Below are 17,848 nucleotides of genomic sequence, written 5' to 3' on the forward strand. Positions count from 1 at the left end.
TCCGCTCACGACATGCCCACCATGTGCATGTCCAGCCTATCCTTGAATTATGTGCTGTGTGAAGAAGCCCTTCCTTTCATCCGTCCTGAATTTCATGGAATGATCCCAGGTTCTAGTATTATGCGAGAGGGAAGACAGTGCCTCTGCATCCTCTTTTTTCACACCATGCACTATTTTCTACAACTCCATCATGTCTCCCCTTGCCTGCTTTTTCTCCAGACTAATCAATCCCAGTTGCAGTTTCCTTTCCTCATAAGGGAGTTGCTCCACCCCGCTTGATCATTTCCATCGTCCCATGCTGCACTTTTTCCAATTCTACCATTTTTCTTATAGCTGCAGTGATCAGATCTGTACACAGTATGCCAAGGAGGGTCATACCATAGATTTGCATCAGAGCAGAATGTTCTCAGCAGTTTTATTTTCAATTCCTTTCCTCATTGTGCCTAACACCTTTTTCACAACAGCCACACACTGGCTTAACACTTTTATTTTGCTGTCCACTACAACCTTAAGATCTCTTTCTTGGGCAGTCACACCTAGCTCAGATACCATCAGCTAGCTCAGATCACAAGAGACGTCTTGCTGGGTTCAGCCTAGGTCCACCTAATGCACAGGGACACAACTTTGTGGGTTCCAGGGACCAATTTTAATCCCCACAAAATCCCTGGGGTCTGTACTCATTCTGTTGCTGTTCATGCCTGCATGTGAGAGGCAGCAGCAGCAGCAGCAAAACTATCACCAACTGGCTATCAAATTCAGCAGCAGGTCACACCACTGGACTTAAAAAGCCAACTTAAGATTTAAACTAAGGCTTTAGTCCTGAAAGTTGACTTTTTTGGCCACCATCATAATTTGCCACTAATATTCAGGAGCAAACCCTCACTATTTTGCCACTGCTGTTACCACAGGAAATCTAGTGGCAGCAGGCCGGGTGGGAGGACCTGCAGTTAAGGCCAGGAGGCGCCACATTCAGCTTCCCACCTCTGACCTAATCCATCCATCCATCCATCCATCCTTGTTTGCAAGAGTCCCAGCAATTAGCAACTCTCCCAGAAACTAGTCAATGGTCCACTATCAGGTTGCAATGTACTACAAGACCAGGCAGACTTCCAGGCTGCAGGATCCTCTTTGTTTTTTGCCACAACCCTGAGGTTCACCAGCCTGAGCCTGATGCAAAAGGCATTCACTTCCACGTGAAGGACTATAGGAACCCAAATTTGTCCTGAATATAAAAATTGTACTGAGTTCACTGTTCTCTCCCCACTGCCACACAAGCTTTCCTCATTCCCTCAGTATAATGTGGGGCAAGGGAGTTACTTTCTTGCTTCTATTCTTAAAGTTCGGTGAATCAGAAATCCTGGCTGATCTGCTGCAAATCACCCAGAGATCCACCGGTAGACCCTAATTTACTACCCCCCCTCCCCGCTGCAAATTAGCTCCGGGCAACTAAGGCAAAGCTTACATCATCTATCCCATGATCATTAGATAACCCTCTTTATATGCACAGTCCATCACAACTCCTGATATCTATCAATCAAGGATGGCATGATGGCATGGCAGCTCCAGTGTGGCACATCTGAGGGCATCAGGCTGGATAAGCCTGACAGACAAATTAGCTGGGAAGGGGGCAGCAATGGCTGGCAAGCCCTCCCCTGTCAGTCTCCTGCCTCCTTACCTCCCTTTCATCAGATCACGCAGACCCCATAGAGAACAATCTTGAGGCCGCCTGATACACAAGCAACCTGCAGATTTCAGGTGATTGGGCAGGGACAGCCTCTACTTTCCTGGGAAAACTTGAGTCACTTCCTTGTCCCCCTTTCGGCTCCCTTTGCCCCCAATCACAATTCTGTTGGTGTGATTAGCAAAAGTCATCGTTTGCCACAGTTCAGCTCCTCCTTTCCACTCAGGTCTCTAGAAGATAAAGCCCCGGGAAGGAAGGGGAGTGGATGCCTTTTGGTTCATGTGTGCATAGATGCCCACATGCACATGTGTGAATGATAAGGCATACTTTTCACTCTGCCATTGCCAAAGTATATTTTTAACTGTTGAGCACCTTCCTGTGTAATATCTGTTTACAGGAAAGGGCAACCAGCTTCCTATCTTAAAAAAGAGTGAAAAAGGAGCTATTCCAGAGTAGATGGTGATTACAGCATACCAAAGCAGAAAGGCACAGACTTTCCCAAGTGGAGGTCTCCTAGGCTACAACTCTCGTCCTTCCTGATCATCAGGCATGCTGGCTGAGAATGCTGGGAGTTGGAGTCCAAAAATAGCTGGGACCCAGTCTTGGGAAAACCAGTCAGTAGTACCATCAGCACTGGTAGCAGTGGGGATTGCAGAAGCAGCTCAGACACGGGCCACCTAGGAACCCCCAAAGGGTGTTTGGACTATAGCTCCCATCATTTCCTGTGAGGATGGGGATGATGGGAATCAGAGTGCAACACCTAGAGGGTGCAAGGTATGGAAGGCTGATTTTTGGTATAAAAACTGAAATGTTACAGAGCCTTTCCCTCTACAAAAAATTGGAGGAGATGCTAAAAGCAGGTCCATTGCTAAAGAGTCTGGTGTGACAGAAGCGGGCCTGCCATCTGGCTTGACTTCTTTGCGTTTCCCATATAGGTTTCCCTGCAGGCTGGTATCTGTGGATTAGGGCAGGCAGCGTGGGGTGTTTAACCCTTTCCTCCCTTGCTGCACCCCTTGGGAAAATCCCTCTTCTAACACTGTTCTGATCAGGATTCTAGCTCATTGGAACAGCTGAGTGAGGCTGATAGGGGCTGTAGTCCATAATCCCCCCACATGGCCCAACTGCTAGTTTTATTTTACCCTGCACATATCTTCCTGTGCCCTACTTCAAAGCAGCCAACATGGGGAATTATGGGAGCTGTAGTCCAACACATTTGGAGAACACCAGGTTTGGCACGGCTTGCCTGATGGCTTGGTTCCTACTTCCTGCCAAAGAGGGAGTGCTTGCTTGGATTGTGAGGAGCCGTGGGGTTGGGGGCACTTCTGCTGCACCCACAGTCAGAGAGACCTCTGGCATGGGACGGATCCTTCCCCTCTTCCTCTCTCCCACTTGGAAGGAAGAAATAAGGAGGAAGAGGCATTCTGCCTACTGCAACCCACAAGCCTGTCCTGCTGTGGCAGCTGCGGTTTATCTCTGGGAAGTGGCAGCTGCTCTCCCTCAGCATAGCACTCTGCTGCCCTCACACGGACAGGTGACAGCTCCCTTTTGAAAGCAAGGAGTCACTTGTTGATGCCCAGCCACTGGCCCTGCTGGCTGGGGCTGCTGGGAGCTGCAGTCCAAGTAACCCGGAGTGTACCAGGCTGGGGAAGGCTGACTGCTTGCAAGGCATGTCTGTTGCATTGTCCTATAGCAACTACAGGGCTTACAAATCTGTCTATGAAAATACACACAAACCCACAGCAGACACAAATGAAATGCAAATGCATCCTTTCGGGGCAAGTGAGTCCTTAAATGTGTTGGACTGCTGCAATTCCCATCCGCCCCCGGGCCCAATGGTCAGGGTTGGTAGGAGCATTAGGCTAACTTACCTGAAAGGGACCAGACTGGGAGATGCTCAAGAGAAGACAAGGAAAGGCATGGAGAGGGTCTGCCTGCCAGTTCAGAGAACGCTCTTCTTTCCTAGGGAACCCGAGGGGAGTGGGAGCAACAGGCCATCGTCCTGCCGCCTGTGGGCAGCTGCACGCAGATCATGGAGGCGATGAGCCACCTCTGTGGCTTGCCCTCAGGATCTGGTGGGCTGAGGAAGTGCCATAAGTTAGACTGGCTCATTGGCCCTGAGGGTTTCCACGCCCCCACCCCCGCAACCTCTTGGATATGGCAGGCTCTCTTCTAAGCTCAGCCCTTCCGAGCAAGCAGTGGCCTTTTCCACGGCGGCACAACTCACCTTCAGTGCAGTGAGAGACGCAGGGCCACAAACACACCATCACCTCCATCCTGATCTAGCAGCTCTGCCTTTTTGCTTCCATTTTTACTCTAGAGTCACTGCACGCCCCCAATCTAGATCAGGACCTATGGGGGGGGGGCGCATTTTAAGATCTAGAGCAGGCACAACGCACCTACTCTAGAGTGAATTTTTAAAAAAATGTATCTGCTTGATACGAATTTAAAGCAACGCTTCTTTTGGCCCGGATATCCTTTCTGCTCATTGCAGGGCAGATATTTCTGCTCTTCTCCTAGCAAAATGGGTGATGCTTATCACCGGTGGTAACCATGCTCCTTTCACTGACTGGAGGAGGGCTTCTTTTCTCTGTCCATTCAGGTCTATTTTTAAACACAGCCTCCAGGGGCTAGGATTGATTGGCTTACGGGCATCTCTGTGGTTCAGGCCTTCTCCCTGCAGCTCAGGTTCCACACAGCTCCCCAGTTCCACCTGCCTCACAACTGCACTCACATCCCTTGAGCCCACAGAAGGCAGAGGGGCATTTCCCAAGCTACCCTTCTCCCAAATTCCTATCCTTATATGTACAGTGGCTCTGAAGTGTTGCATATATACAATCAGAACCAAATCATACATTTTGCTCTTAGAATAAATTATGCAAAATGGACAAGTTCAATCCCCTTTCCCAAGAAACCCTCACTTCATTTGAAAGCTTGATTTTTTTTTTTACAAATTTTTGGCACAAATGTGTGCTGAAAAAAGAATGAAGGAAGCAAAACTGAAACATTAAAAACCGAAGAGAAAAAGAATTGACGCCTCCTGAAACCTCCTATAGTGTCTCTGTGGTTCTTAACAGGATGTAAAGAGGGACCATAGTCCAATGGCAGAGCATGTGCTTTGCACGCATACAAGCCCAGGTTTGATTTCTGGCATCATCATCCTGCATTTATAGCCTTACTTCCTCTTGCAAGGAACCCAAGACAGCTTACAAATTTTTCCTCCCCTCCATGTTTATCCTCACAACAACCCTGTGAGGAAAGTGAGGATGAGAGGCAGTCACTGCCCCAAAGTCACCCAGTGGGCTTCTTGGCTGAGTGGGGACTAGAGCCAGATCTTCTGGATACCCAGTCTAACACTCTAACCACTACACCATACTCACCAACATCTCAAGGTAGGGTAGGAAAAATTCCTGCCTGTAATCCTGAAGAACCATTGCCAGACAGTGCAGACAATACTGCCTTAAACAGAATCATGGTTGACCTCAATTAAGACAGCTTCCTAATTTTTTTTACCTTTCTGGACTATTTTTTTCTTCTCTGACCATGAGAACTAGAAGCTTGTACTTTGTTTTTGCTAGGAGAATCTCAAAACGCCGCCAAATGCATTGGATTTGCCTTTAGCAGCTAAATTCAGAGCTTTACAGTTTGACCAAGTTTATGCCACGTTGTGAGAAACCTGCTTGTGGTTTCATCAGCCAAAGTGGCCTAAAGGTGCAGGGAGATATATCTCCTAGGTTCTTCCAATCCCATGGTTCAAGCGCATCGCATTAACACAATGACATGAGTACACAGGAAGTGCTGCCTGTACGCAGTTCAGTACAGATGAAATGCACATGGAGATGGAGGCATATGACCACAGTCATGAAACATGAACAATGTTCCAGAGGAAACATCCAGAACAAAATCACTAATGTTTGCAAAGCACACTTGAAAGATGAGGCAAACACAGGGACACACACGGGCAGCTGACAGTATATGTCCTAATGGGAAGTCGTAAAAGAGCATGAATACTGGCACGCCAGTTGCAATATATGAATGGAACATGAATGCTGTGCTGAAACGGCACATATAATTGAGAAAATGTACTCACAGTATACACAGAGAACTACACTGGCTGAGCCTAAGTGTTGTCCACACACACATGCATGCACATGGAAATGATTTGCAGAAAAGCTGACAAGCATCAGACACAGAGAAATGAGCGATTCAATGGCAGCACAAACATCACAGATAATGCCCCCATCGTGCCCCAAGTACTTCACACAATACTGTACATTCCCCAAACTGACACGTATTCCTCGGAGTCAGAAAACACACGCACTGTATAGCAGCATGTTGTACACACTGGGCTTCCTGCTACCCACATGTGCTGTTGGATAACCATGATACACTTTGGGCAAGAACTCCCCTCGGCTGTTCCAGCGCAGCACTGTTGCCATTGACACAAATCCACACTCAGGATCACGCCGGGGAGGCGGTTCCCGCCATCCTCTTCCCTCTCTCAGGTCCTGAAATGCTGCTTCCCCAACCTGGTACCCTGCAGATGCTTTGCACTACAAATTCCAGCATTCCTGACCTTGGCCATGGGAGCTTGGGCTGATGATGGGCGTTGAACTCCAGGAACATCTCGAGGGCACCAGACTAGGGAAGCGGCTGTGGTCCCATGAACTGGGGATTTGCCCAGCGCTTGGGCAAGGAGCAATGGCGGGGCAGGCGTGTTGTTTGCGGGGGGGGGGGGTTCTCCGGGGCACGGGCGCGCTTCGTCCAGAACACTCACCTGCAGGACACGGTGAGCTCCACCTTGGTGGCGGGCACTCTGGTGGGCGCAGTCTCCAAGTCCCCCGGAGACGCCATACCCCCAGCGCCGCCGCCGCCGCCGCCGCCGGGTTCAAGCCGCGCTAGGGGCAAAGGGGGCGCGCTCCATGGGGCGTGAGGTGGCAGCAACGAGGCGCAGGAGGCTTTTTCGATCGGCGCTTTGGCTCGCTCCGTCTACGCCGCTCCCGCTCCCGCTCCAGGTGGCAGCACGTGCGGCTGTTGGGGGAGGGACCGGCGTCGGGGCGTGCGGGGGGAGGTCTCCCCGCCGCCGCTCTCCCGCCCTTTCTCGCTGCCTTGGCCCGTCCCCAGGGGGCGCCCCGCGGCCGCCGAAGCCGCCCGCCCGCCCGTCGGAGCGCCGCCGCGCACGGAGCTGTCCGCGGTGCTGAAGGCGTCCAGGACGGCGCTGCTCGGCCGAGGGAGCGGAGAGCCTGCCCGCCCTGTCCGGGGCAGCGGGGGCCGCGGCGCTCGGGCCCCTCACAGCGCCGAGGCGCGGACGCCCCTTTCGCGGCTCGACGCCCTCGCTTCCTCGCAGCTCCTCCCAGAGAGGGGAGGTGCGGCCGGCGCGCAAACTGGGTAGAGGTCGTGCTCTTCCTCTGCCCACTCCAGTCGGCACTTCGGTTTCCCTACAAAGCGGGCGAGTTTGAAAGCTCCGCCGCTGTTCCGAGGCGTGGGCTGGGCTATTTATAGTCCAGAAGAGGAAGGCGGTGGCGCAGCAGAAGCGCAGCGCGACCCCCGGCCCTTGCCTGGGACACGCGGCCAGCGTCCCTGAAGGCGGGCGGGCGGGCTCCGGTATGGAGCGAGATGGCCGGTAAAGAGAACAAAAGTGGGCCGCGGAATGGGGGAGAAGAGTTACAGGCTGCTCGCCTTTTTGGCCCACTGCTAGCCCGCGGGAGAGAGGCTGCGCGAAGGCTCTGCTGCTGATTCGAGTTAGTCCTGCTAGGCCGGGGAAGGGCATGCTCGATAGCGGGCAGCTGGCCTGCGGGGCGCGTCGCCTCGCCTCCTCGGCACGGCACCCCCGTGCAGGTCTGCGTTCAGCAGGGCTTACGCGCAGGAAAGGAGGCACCGGAGCACAGAAGTCGGCTCAGCAACCAGAAAGCTCGCCTGCTTGCTTGTAGAACTCTGGCTTGTCCAACAAAATTGGAGGGGGGTACCTTGAACTGTTTGCACCTACCTACCTACCAATTGCTGCAGAACCTCAGTAGAACACAGCAAGGGCAAGGGAACAATATTATCATCCGGCCAGTATACATTCACTCAAGGCCCTTTTCATGGGGATACCCGTGACTCTTCCCACTTCGTACTCCACCCCATTTGTTTCTATTGTGCAGACCCAGTTCCTCATCCTTCCTCTGTCTGGAGCCCTTGCGGGTTGAGTAGCAATAGGATTGAAAAGAAGGGCGCTCAGCCCAGCTCTGTGTAAATGCGATTACAATGAAGTAGCCTACACCCTTTAAAAGAAGATATAATTTCCTTTCCATCTACCCAGGCAGTTAATAAAAGACAACATTAAACCAGGTTCACCAGTAGATATGGCATGAAGCACCACCCATCAACAGACTTGGTGGGTCAGTGATAGAAAACGCCATCATCTTCAGGGGCTTATTGGAAAGCAGCCCTATTTATACAAAAGATGGCCACACTTTGCACACCCTCACCAAAAGGAACAGACATCCACGGGGCATCTAATTCAGCCTTCCCCAACCCACTGTTCTTCAGGTATGTTGAACTGAAAAATCAAGCAACTGTAGCAGGACCTATCTGGAGGGCACTAGGTTGGAGAAGGCTGATGCAGTTCAAGAGGTGCTGCTTTATATCCGGGGTAGGTTAAGCTCTCTTTAATCAAAAGCCACAGCTAAGAGCCTGAAGCAGTTTGATTATAAGAGGGAGAAGATTTGAACTTCATCCTTTTCGCCTTTACAAACAAGACTTTATTTTCAGGAAAGAAAGCCAAAAAAAAAAAAAAAAAAAAAGTACTCAAAATAAGAACTAATACCTACAATTGCACAGCAGTATAGAAAAAGCAATAGAAAGGAGATATGGAGTAGAAAATGAACTTTCCAAAAATCTCAGCTTTTCACTTAAGCAAAAAAGGAACTATTCTTTCCAAGTCTGTCTATCTGTTGAGAACTTAGATGTTGGAGTAGCAGTTGGAAAAAAATTTCCACACAATGGTTGGAGATAAGGACTCATTGCCCCTCCAGATGACTAGCAAGACCAAAACCAATCAAGCCAAACAGAATGGCAGAATTAGGCAAGAGGAAAAATATGCAAGCCTGATCAATTTCCATCAATTTATGCAGGTCACAAAATCCAGGTATTTTAAGTACAGGATTTGAATTGCCTGGGGTCAGAACTTTAATTTTAAGCACATTGCCTGAATAGAGCAGGGAGAGTTTTGCTCTAGTTCTGAAGAAGAGTGAGAATAAAATCTTGAACCACCTTAGCAAAACTCTCTCCCTTTTAATGGCTCCCAGTTTGAAAACTGTGACACTACCTAAAGCGGCCTGCCCTGGCCTGGTGTCTTCAAAGCTGCGTCCCCATAACGCTGTGTCAGTATGGCCATTAACCATGCTGGGGCGGGCTGACCTGAAGCATTCCTAGCTAAAGCCTTTCCACAGAGCTCACCATGTACAGAGCAGAGAAAGAAAACACAAATACGACACAGCCAGAGGATCGGGTGTTTTGACACATTTTACTGTAGTGATTTGTCAGAGCTAGCCAAGTCCTGCATGATTACGGGGGAACCCCAGTTCCTCGTGGAGGTCAGCCTGGTTGGAGCTTGCGATCACAGTCGGATGGATCCAGGAGAGCCGGCCGCCAGGCGGGCAGTGTGGCCAGCAACGCACAGGTCAGCATGGCCAGAGGCTCTGGCCCAGCTGGGATCTGGCACTTGGGCTCTCATGGCTTTGAAGGTTCCTTCACCTTTCTGACCCAGATGTGAGGGTACTGACGGCGAGGAGGAGGAGGGGTGTCAAAGGGCGCTACTCCCTCTGAGTCCAACGCCTCGGGCAAATTGCTCTAGAAGGCCACCAATGGCTCCTGACGGGCTCGGCGACACAGACTTCAGGCCCACTGTGCTGTTGTAAGCGGCCAAGAACGCCAAACGTACTTCCTCCAGCCGGGACTCCCTCTCTGTTAATGTCACCAGCCTGTAAGGATAGGAATACAAATAAGTAATAACAGAGAGCTCAGATGTTCAAAGCACTTCAGAAAAAATCCCTATCATGACTTTTCAAAACAAGTGTGCCAGTGGTAGAACAGACTAAGGGATACCTGTCTCAGGCCACCTGGCAAATTCAAAACAGAAACAAAGGACTTTACGGTTCACAGCTCAGCCTTTTATCCATTTGCTCTCAAGGCAGAGGTGAAATAAAGGATGTTACTGATGCACATCCAAGAATGATGCTCACCTCGTAGCCAACTGGCTTCCCTTCCATCTTGTGAAAATACAGGGAAGGCGCACACGCACGCACACGCACGCACAGACTCTAACTTTGATAGAGCACGCTTTCCCATCCATCATGTCTGTGCCTCAACACAAAAGGAAGGGAATTCAGGACCACGGGATGGCTCGGAAGCTGAAGCAGAGGCCCTTCCAAATGGGCGCGCGTGCCCTGCTTGGGCCGCCTCCTGGCTCTAGCACTGCCCCAGCACTTGAGCCGGCTCAGAAGCAGCGCCTGCTCACTGCAGCTGCTTCAGGGACTGCCTGAGCTCTGGGGCCCCCCTCCTGGCTTTCTTGCACTGTTCCCTCCTCAAGCACTGCTGTGCTTTTGTGGGCCAGAATAAGGGAGTGGGCAGAGGGCAAGAGCAGGCACCAGGGGAGACGCTGAAGGCTGTGGCAATGCAGCTGGCTCTTGCTCTGGGGAGGGGAGCGCAGTAGCTTTGTATAAAAAACACCATGACAGCAGGAATCCAGGAGGCCATTAGAATACAGAATTTACATCTCCTTGGTGTGCATTTGAACAGCCCCTAGCTGCATGTTATTGATCAGGAAAAAGTCCCATTCCTCTGCTCTGGCTCCCAGCTCCCCCCCACTCCCCTCCACACTGTACTAAGGAGGGAGCCCAAAGCCAAAGTTCAGCATTCTAGCAAAGGGGGTGGGGAGGGGAAAAGAAAAATACCACGAAATTAAAAATAGAAAATCAAGGAGAAAGACTGTTGGCACTGCCCCCACCCTGACTTTAACCGAATCTGCTCAGCTTCCCTCCCCACCCTAAAGCCCACTGCAGGGAGTGTGCTGTGTTCTGCCGGCTGAGCTTTTGTCAAAAGTGCTTTTGGGATAAAGCCTTCTGGCCAAAAGCTTCCATATTAGTAACGCTTCTCCGGCTCCATTACCCAGGCAATTTCCCACCTTCTTGTCCACTTCTCCTCCTCTTGAAGCTCCCACCCTCCCGCGGGGCCCAAGCTGAGAGCATCGTTTCCAGCGAGGGAGAAGGAGGGGAAAACCCGAAGGATTTCCAGCTGTGCCTGCCAGCCTGCAGCTCCCCCCACTCCCTTCTGTGAAGATGAGGAGGTAGGAGAGACATGCTTCATGCAGAGCAGGCCAAGGCATCCCCTGCGACCTTCCTCCTCTCCATCTGATCTATGTACTCAGGAGGAGGGAGGGGGGAGAAGAGAGAGGAGGAAAGAGAGGCAAACAAGACATTCCAGATGAGAGCCGCACAAAGGGAGATTACAGTTCAAAGGCATCTGTTCCAAGTATTGTAATAAAAACAATCTTTGTCGGGCGAGCACGCACCCACCCTTTCTCCCTCTCACTCTCACCATCTCTCAAAGAGAATAAGACATCCCTTCAAAAAGGTCATCCCAAGGGCATGGCACAAACCAGTCCATCAAGGATGCTCTTTCATCTCCCCAAGCATCTCACAGGCTAGAAACCAGCACTATTAATTTGAATGGAAACAGGCAAAAGCCACCCACTGCCAGCAGCTTCAGGTCCGGAAAGAGCAGCAAGAGGGGATGGGATGGAAAATTCGATTAAAGGCAAAAGCAAAGGCTCAAACAGAAAGGCAGCTGACTGGGCCTTCTCATTTCTCTTGCCTGCCTCAGAGGTGAAAAAGAGCTAATGGGAACAGGAGGGAAATGGCCTCTCTTCCCTCCCAGCCAGAGGAGCAGCCTATGGAACTCCCCGACACAAGGCGGACCGTCTAACATTTCAAGCCAGGGTCTTCACATTTGAGTGGAAGATGTCACAAAATGGTTCTCATGTCATTATTACACTCTAAAAATATGGGCAGACTCAGAGGCTGTGCTAAGAAAGCCCAGGCTCCCTTTGTTTCATTGTGCGCCAAATACTCTGTCGTGCTCCACAGCCAGCAGGCATTACAGTTGAAAAAGAACTGCCCGCCTCCCCAAGGAGTTGAGAGAAGGCAGGGTACAAGGCTGCAGCTGAATCTGCATTTACCCCAAAGTGAACACTATGGAATCTGGCTTCAGGTAAATATGCAAAGTTTGGGTTTGCACGAGTGTTGCAGACACTTGCCAAAATGGTTAGAAAGAGTTCCAGGGGGTGAGGCAACTCCAGAGCAACCCTGTAAGGATCCAGAGAATGCTGAGCGAGGGAAAAACCCCACTGATAATCATGTGGAAAGGAGACCAAAATGGGACAGGAGAACACAGAAAGATTGCATACCAATTATTTAAGTCAAGAAATTATTTTTAAAGGCCCCATTGAGGGGAGTAAGAACAAAATGATGGTGCCCTGAACAGAAGCACTCCTGCCTGTAACATTTTATGGTAGGGCCACCCTTGTTCAGATCTAATACCAGGTATGAACCCCCAAGGATCTCTTTCTTGAAAGAGCAAAAATTCCCAAGCCACCAAGATTATCTGTAGAGCTCACTCCGATTTGCTTGCAAGTACTTGCCCCATATCTGCACCGGCCCCCTTGTGTACACACAGCCACTGCCTTTTCCTCGTGGCCCCTTCCTCCCATATTACAAAACAACAGGCACGTCAGCCGTCGGAAGGCACAACCCCGAATCGGCATGCCAAGGGCGGACGCCCCCAGTTCGGTGCAGGGGGAAGGCGAGCAGCTGGGCACAATCGGCAAGGGGCGGTCCTCCCACCACCGCTCCCTCACAGCCACCCTGATCCCAGCTCAAAGTCTCCACGCCTGCAGGCCATGGCACGGACTGAGTGGCCCCTGCTTACTCGAGTGACCGTGTGATGGGTGGGCTAACAGCTCTTCCTCAGAAATGCCCAAGACACAAGCAGCACTATCAGGGGATTACGCAGGACTCTGGCATTAAGTAGCCACATGCTTCTTCCTCTGGGAAATCACCCATTTCGTGACACTGCAGCATCCAAACTGAGTGGCTGCGGAAAGGCGGGGGGGGGGGGGAGGAGGGAGACCCGGTAGAAGCGGCAGTCCTCTGCTAGGTGGTTGGAAAGACGCCCACAAGTCTTGCATCAAATGGCGGTGGTCCACCCTTGGAATAATTCGGTTTGCGCAGGATATGGCTAGCCCCATCCCACCCCCTGCTTCTTTCTTCTGCCCCCCCAAAAGAGGAGGAGTCATTCAATACACTCTCAGCACGCACAGCTTCCCATTCTAAGCACCGCCGTGATCACATCGCCTCAGTCACGGCACTGCAATTCAGGGGAGCCAAGGCCATGCGTTTGTGGCAGGCCCGGGAGTAATGTGGCCTCTTCTCAACAGGCCAATTTGCAGATGCTAATTCGTATGTGTAGGTGCAAATTCTGAAATCACAATTATAATTAAAATGGCAATGCAGTGCATGTCACCAGTGCGGGGGAGGCTGTGGCTAGGCGACTGCCAGTTCATCTGCCACTCGGGGGCTGGCTGTTGCGCGGGCAGTAATTCTACCGTCCTTTCACTTTAAGCCAGAATCGGACAGGAATGCTGCTCAGACAGAGCAGACTCCTGTGTGTGTTGGACTGCCATGCCCATGATTTCCAGCCAGCATGGCCATGTGGTGCTGTGCTGGCCACTAGCCTAAATGGCTCCTAAAGTGGCTGGGACCAGTGCAGGCATGTGAACAGCCATGAGCCATGGAGGCTCCGCACACTTCTGGTCTCACACCTCGGAAGAGCTACACTTCTGAACAGCAGGGGCTGGGGACAATATTCAAGAGCTGCAGAAAAGCGTGTGATGATCAAACCACACCATTCGTTTTCCAAATAAACAAGGGGCAGGCACCACCCTGGGGAAGACACCAACACTACAATACAGTCACTGTGAACAGACTTCTTGTAGATATTGTTCTGGAAGCACCCACTGGGTTCTGGGAGGTGGGGAATCGAAGTGCTACTATCAGGGAGGTGTGGTGGTCAGAGTGCTGGACTGGGACCCAGGAGATCCAGGTTCTAGTCCCCACTCAGCCATGAAGCTCACTGGGTGACTTTGGGCCTGTCACTTGCTCACTGCCCCACTCACAGGGTTGTTGTGAGAGTAAAAGGGAGCTATGTAAGCCACTCTGGGTCCTGCAAAAAAGGAAAAATTGAGGGATATAAATGCAGTGTGATAGTACTCATGGTGTTCACATGACAACACACCTGAAGCTCTAGATCAGGCTTCCCCAGTGTGAGGATCCCCAAAGCATTGGGTTCACTTCCAAAACACAGGAAGTACTAGCTCCTCTACACTCAGTCAGTCCTCAGTTAAATACTGTGTTTAGTTCCGCCACCTAAGTTTTAAAAAGATGCAGAAAAGTAGAAAGGGTACAGAGGAGGGCAACAAAGGTGATTCAGGAAGTGGAGGCAAAGCCCTATGAGGAAAGATTGAGAGAACTGGACATGTTCAGCCTTGAGAAGAGAAGATGGATAGCACTCTAAAAGTACCTGAAAGGTTGTCATAAAGGACAAGATCTCTTCTTGTCCATTCCAGAGTGCAGGACATGGAAAAACAAACTTAAGTTAGAACAAACCAGATTTAGACTAAACACCTGGAGGGATTTCCTCACTGTCACAGCAGTGCGACACTGAAGCCTCCTACCTGGTGAAGTTGTGGGCTCTCCCTCAATAGAGACATTCAAAAAACATCTGGACAGCTTTAACTGGGGGTCCTGCACCACACAGGGGATTGGACCCACTGGCCCCTTCCAACTCTACTCTTTTATGAGTCAATGGGAATGCTGGGTGCTGTAGGCCAGCATGTTCAGAGGGAAGCAGGCTGGGGAAGGCATTCTTAGTGCACCAAGCCACACCAACCTCCTTATGGAGTGGCTTACATCATCCCCGTTATCCCTTGCTAAACTGTGCAGGAAAGCTGGGCATCTGTGACAGTATTTCCCAAAGACTGATTCTGCTTCCTGCACTGCCTGGCTCCTTCTAAAAATCCTTGCTGCTCAGAACACAGCAGCTGCTTCCCTTGTTGCAAGACCCAAGCTGTGGCCATTTGCCCAGCTGTAGGAGATCTGAATACTGCCAGCCTGGGAAGCTCAGAAGAGCGGGGGGCAGAGGAGGAGGAAGTGTGTATGTGGTGGGGGGTTGGCAGTGTGCTGCCTTTGTACCACACTCTTTCTCCCCACTATGGAATGACTTATGAATCAGACATGTGGGGCCCCAGAATATAGCTCAGTATGGGGACTCCATGTCCTGAATAGGAGTTTGCTCACTCCAGAGGCATCTGTTCTCTTTCACCACTGCTAAAAAATAGGACAAAACTACACATTCTTGGCACATGCATGTTTTCAACCCTGCACTGCAAGTGCTTAGAGTATTGGGGGGGGGGGAGGTGTGCCGAACCCCCTCTATTTGGTGCCATTTGTCCCTACAAATATTTTCTCCTTGTCTCTCCTCCAGCTTGCTTCTGGATTTGAAGTCTAGCTGGCAATAGAAAAGAGCTCTGGCTAGTGCCCAATCAGATTCACTGCCTGCACTCCACTGTCTTCCACTGTATTATTACCCTCAGCTCCCTGGAATAGCAAGGATCTGGCCAAGCTTGGCTTACTGAAGCAACCATATCAGCTGCCCAAATCATAGAATCATAGAATAGTAGAGCTGGACAGGGCCAAGGCGGCCACTGGGTCCAACCCTCTGCTGTGGCAGGTCACTAGTTTACACCATCCCACTCAGATGACAGTCCAGTTTCTTTCTGAATGTCTCTAGTGTGGGACGGCACACAACCTCTCTAGGCAGCTGGTTCCACTGACATATTGCTCTGACAGTGAGGAAACTTTTCATGATATCTACTCTGAATCTGAGTTGTTCCAACTTGAGTTTGTTATTCAGTGCTCCATACTCTGGTATCAGCAAAAAGAGATCTTGACCTTCATCTTTGTGACAGCCTTTGAGGTGCTTATAGAGGGATATTATGTCTCAGTCTTCCCCTCTCAAGGCTGAACATGCCCAGTTCTCTCAGTCTCTTTTCATAGGACAGTGTTTCCAAACCCTGGATCATTTTTGTTGCCTTCCTCTGGACCCTTTCTAATTTTTCTGCATCTTTTTAAAATCTTGGTGCCCACAACTGGGCACAGTATTCCAGGTGCTTAGTAAGGAGTATAGAGGAACTACTACCTCTCGTGATTTGGAAGTAAGACTTCTATTAATGCATGCCAAAATAGCATTTGCCTTTTCGCAGCCACATCACATCGTTGGCGCATTTTAGCCTATTGTCCACAATAACTCCAAGATCATCTTCCTTTTTAGTTCTGTTGAGTCATGTATTCCCCCTTTTGTATTGATGCATTGGTTTCTTTTTCAGAAGTGGAGGACTCAGCATTTGTTATCCCATTATTATTTTGCTTTCAGCCCAGCACCCGAGTTTATCAAGATCACCCCGGATCTTCATTCTGTCTTCCAGGGTGTTTGCTATTCCATCCAGTTTTGTATTGTCTGCAAATATGATTACCCCTCCGTGTACTTCCTGATCTAAATCATTAGTAAGGATGTTGAACAGCACTGGGCCTAGGACTTAGCCTTGCAGCACCTTGCATCTCTAGATTCAACAGAGTGCCAGCCAATATGAACCAGAAGGGATAACCTTCCCTCAAGGGCTCTTTGGAATCCTATTGTTGTTGTTGTTGGTTGCGAAGTCGTGTCCGACCCATTGCAACCCCATGGACAACATTCCTCCAGGTCCTCCTGTCCTCCACCATCCCCCGGAGTCCACCCAAGCTCACACCGACTGCTTCACTGACTCCATCCAGCCACCTCATCCTCTGCCGTCCCCTTCTTCTTTTGCCATCTACTGTTCCCAGCATTAGGCTCTTTTCCAGGGAGTCCTTCCTTCTCATTAGGTGGCCAAAATATTTGAGTTTCATCTTCAGTATCTGGCCTTCTCAAGAACAGTCAGGGTTGATCTCCTCTAGGACTGACCGGTTTGATCACCTTGCGGTTCAAGGGACTCACAGGAGTCTCCTCCAGCACCACAGTTCAAAGGCCTCAATTCTTCGGTGCTCAGCCTTCCTTATGGTCCAACTTTCACAGCCATACATTGCAACTGGGAAAACCAGAGCCTTGACTATATGCACTTTTGTTGGCAGGGTGATGTCTCTGCCTTTTAGTATGCTGCCCAGATTTGCCATTGCTTTCCTCCCCAGGAGCAAGCATCTTGTAATTTCTTGGCTGCAGTCCCCCTCTGCGGTGATCTTGGAGCCCAGGAAAATAAAATCTGTCACTACCTCCATTTCTTCCCCGTCTATTTGCCAGGAGGTGATAGGAGCAGATGCCATGATCTTAGTTTTCTTAATGTTGAGTTGTTGGAATCCTGTACATTGCATCAATCTCCTGGGGCAATCTCCTTCCAAACTGCTCCCTTTTCTTGCAGAGGGAGTGAGTTCAAAACTTGATCCAATCATGACAAGGGAGTAAAGAGTGAGCTATCATCCTTCAGTCCAGTTGAGAAAGCCAAGTCAAGGTGTGTCCCACTGCCCAGACTGGGCCAATTATATAATGGGATAGCCCTAATCCTTGTTGTGGCAGCCATGAAGTCCTAAGCTGCTCCGTCGAGACAAGCATTTGAGAACCTCGCTGCAGGACTGACATTCTGGGAATCTTCAACATGAAGACAAGCTCTGTTAGTTTAGGTGGAGCAGCTACTGCAGAGCAGGATGGACAGTTGCCAGCTCAGCCCCTAATCTAATCTTATTGCGCAAATGGACCCTTTGCAGACAGAAGGGAAGGGGAGGAAAAGGCACCAGGAGCAGAATCCTTAGCGACTGCAGCCACGCCACTTTCTCAGCCATCAACTCTGTGCTGCAGCTGTGGGCATCACCAAGAGATGGTGGCTCCAGCCAGGCTTCCTCAGATGTCCTCCACAACAAATAGACCCCCCCCCCCCCCCCCCCCCCCCCGACCTGGGTGGGGGGAGTTTTTTTTTTTAAAAAAAAAAAAAAAAAAGAGTAGTAGTAACACTCACAGCATACAGGGAATATTATTTAAAAGAAAATG

General features: G+C 50.5%; 2 protein-coding genes across 3 annotated transcripts in view; both read right to left on the reverse strand.

The window, feature by feature from the left end:
* CPNE9 (copine family member 9) overlaps positions 1-7,448 on the reverse strand; it is a 59,181-nt gene extending 51,733 nt beyond the window's left edge. Inside the window, exons 1-2 of the mRNA XM_044451713.1 lie at positions 7,358-7,448; positions 6,456-6,576 (exon numbers count right to left, since the gene is read on the reverse strand). Coding sequence (XP_044307648.1) covers positions 6,456-6,576; positions 7,358-7,448 — 212 coding nt within the window. The remainder of the gene's footprint in view (positions 1-6,455; positions 6,577-7,357) is intronic.
* Positions 7,449-9,166: 1,718 nt separating this feature from the next.
* Positions 9,167-17,848, reverse strand: part of MTMR14 (myotubularin related protein 14) — a 74,734-nt gene continuing 66,052 nt past the window's right edge. For both annotated transcript variants that reach the window (XM_044451792.1, XM_044451791.1), the window contains one exon: positions 9,167-9,642. In XM_044451792.1, coding sequence (XP_044307727.1) covers positions 9,465-9,642 — 178 coding nt within the window. In that variant the 3' untranslated portion in view covers positions 9,167-9,464. The remainder of the gene's footprint in view (positions 9,643-17,848) is intronic.

Source organism: Varanus komodoensis, unplaced genomic scaffold, assembly GCF_004798865.1.
Source record: "Varanus komodoensis strain SLA01 unplaced genomic scaffold, ASM479886v1 scaffold6_4, whole genome shotgun sequence".
NCBI classification, from domain to species: domain Eukaryota; kingdom Metazoa; phylum Chordata; class Lepidosauria; order Squamata; family Varanidae; genus Varanus; species Varanus komodoensis.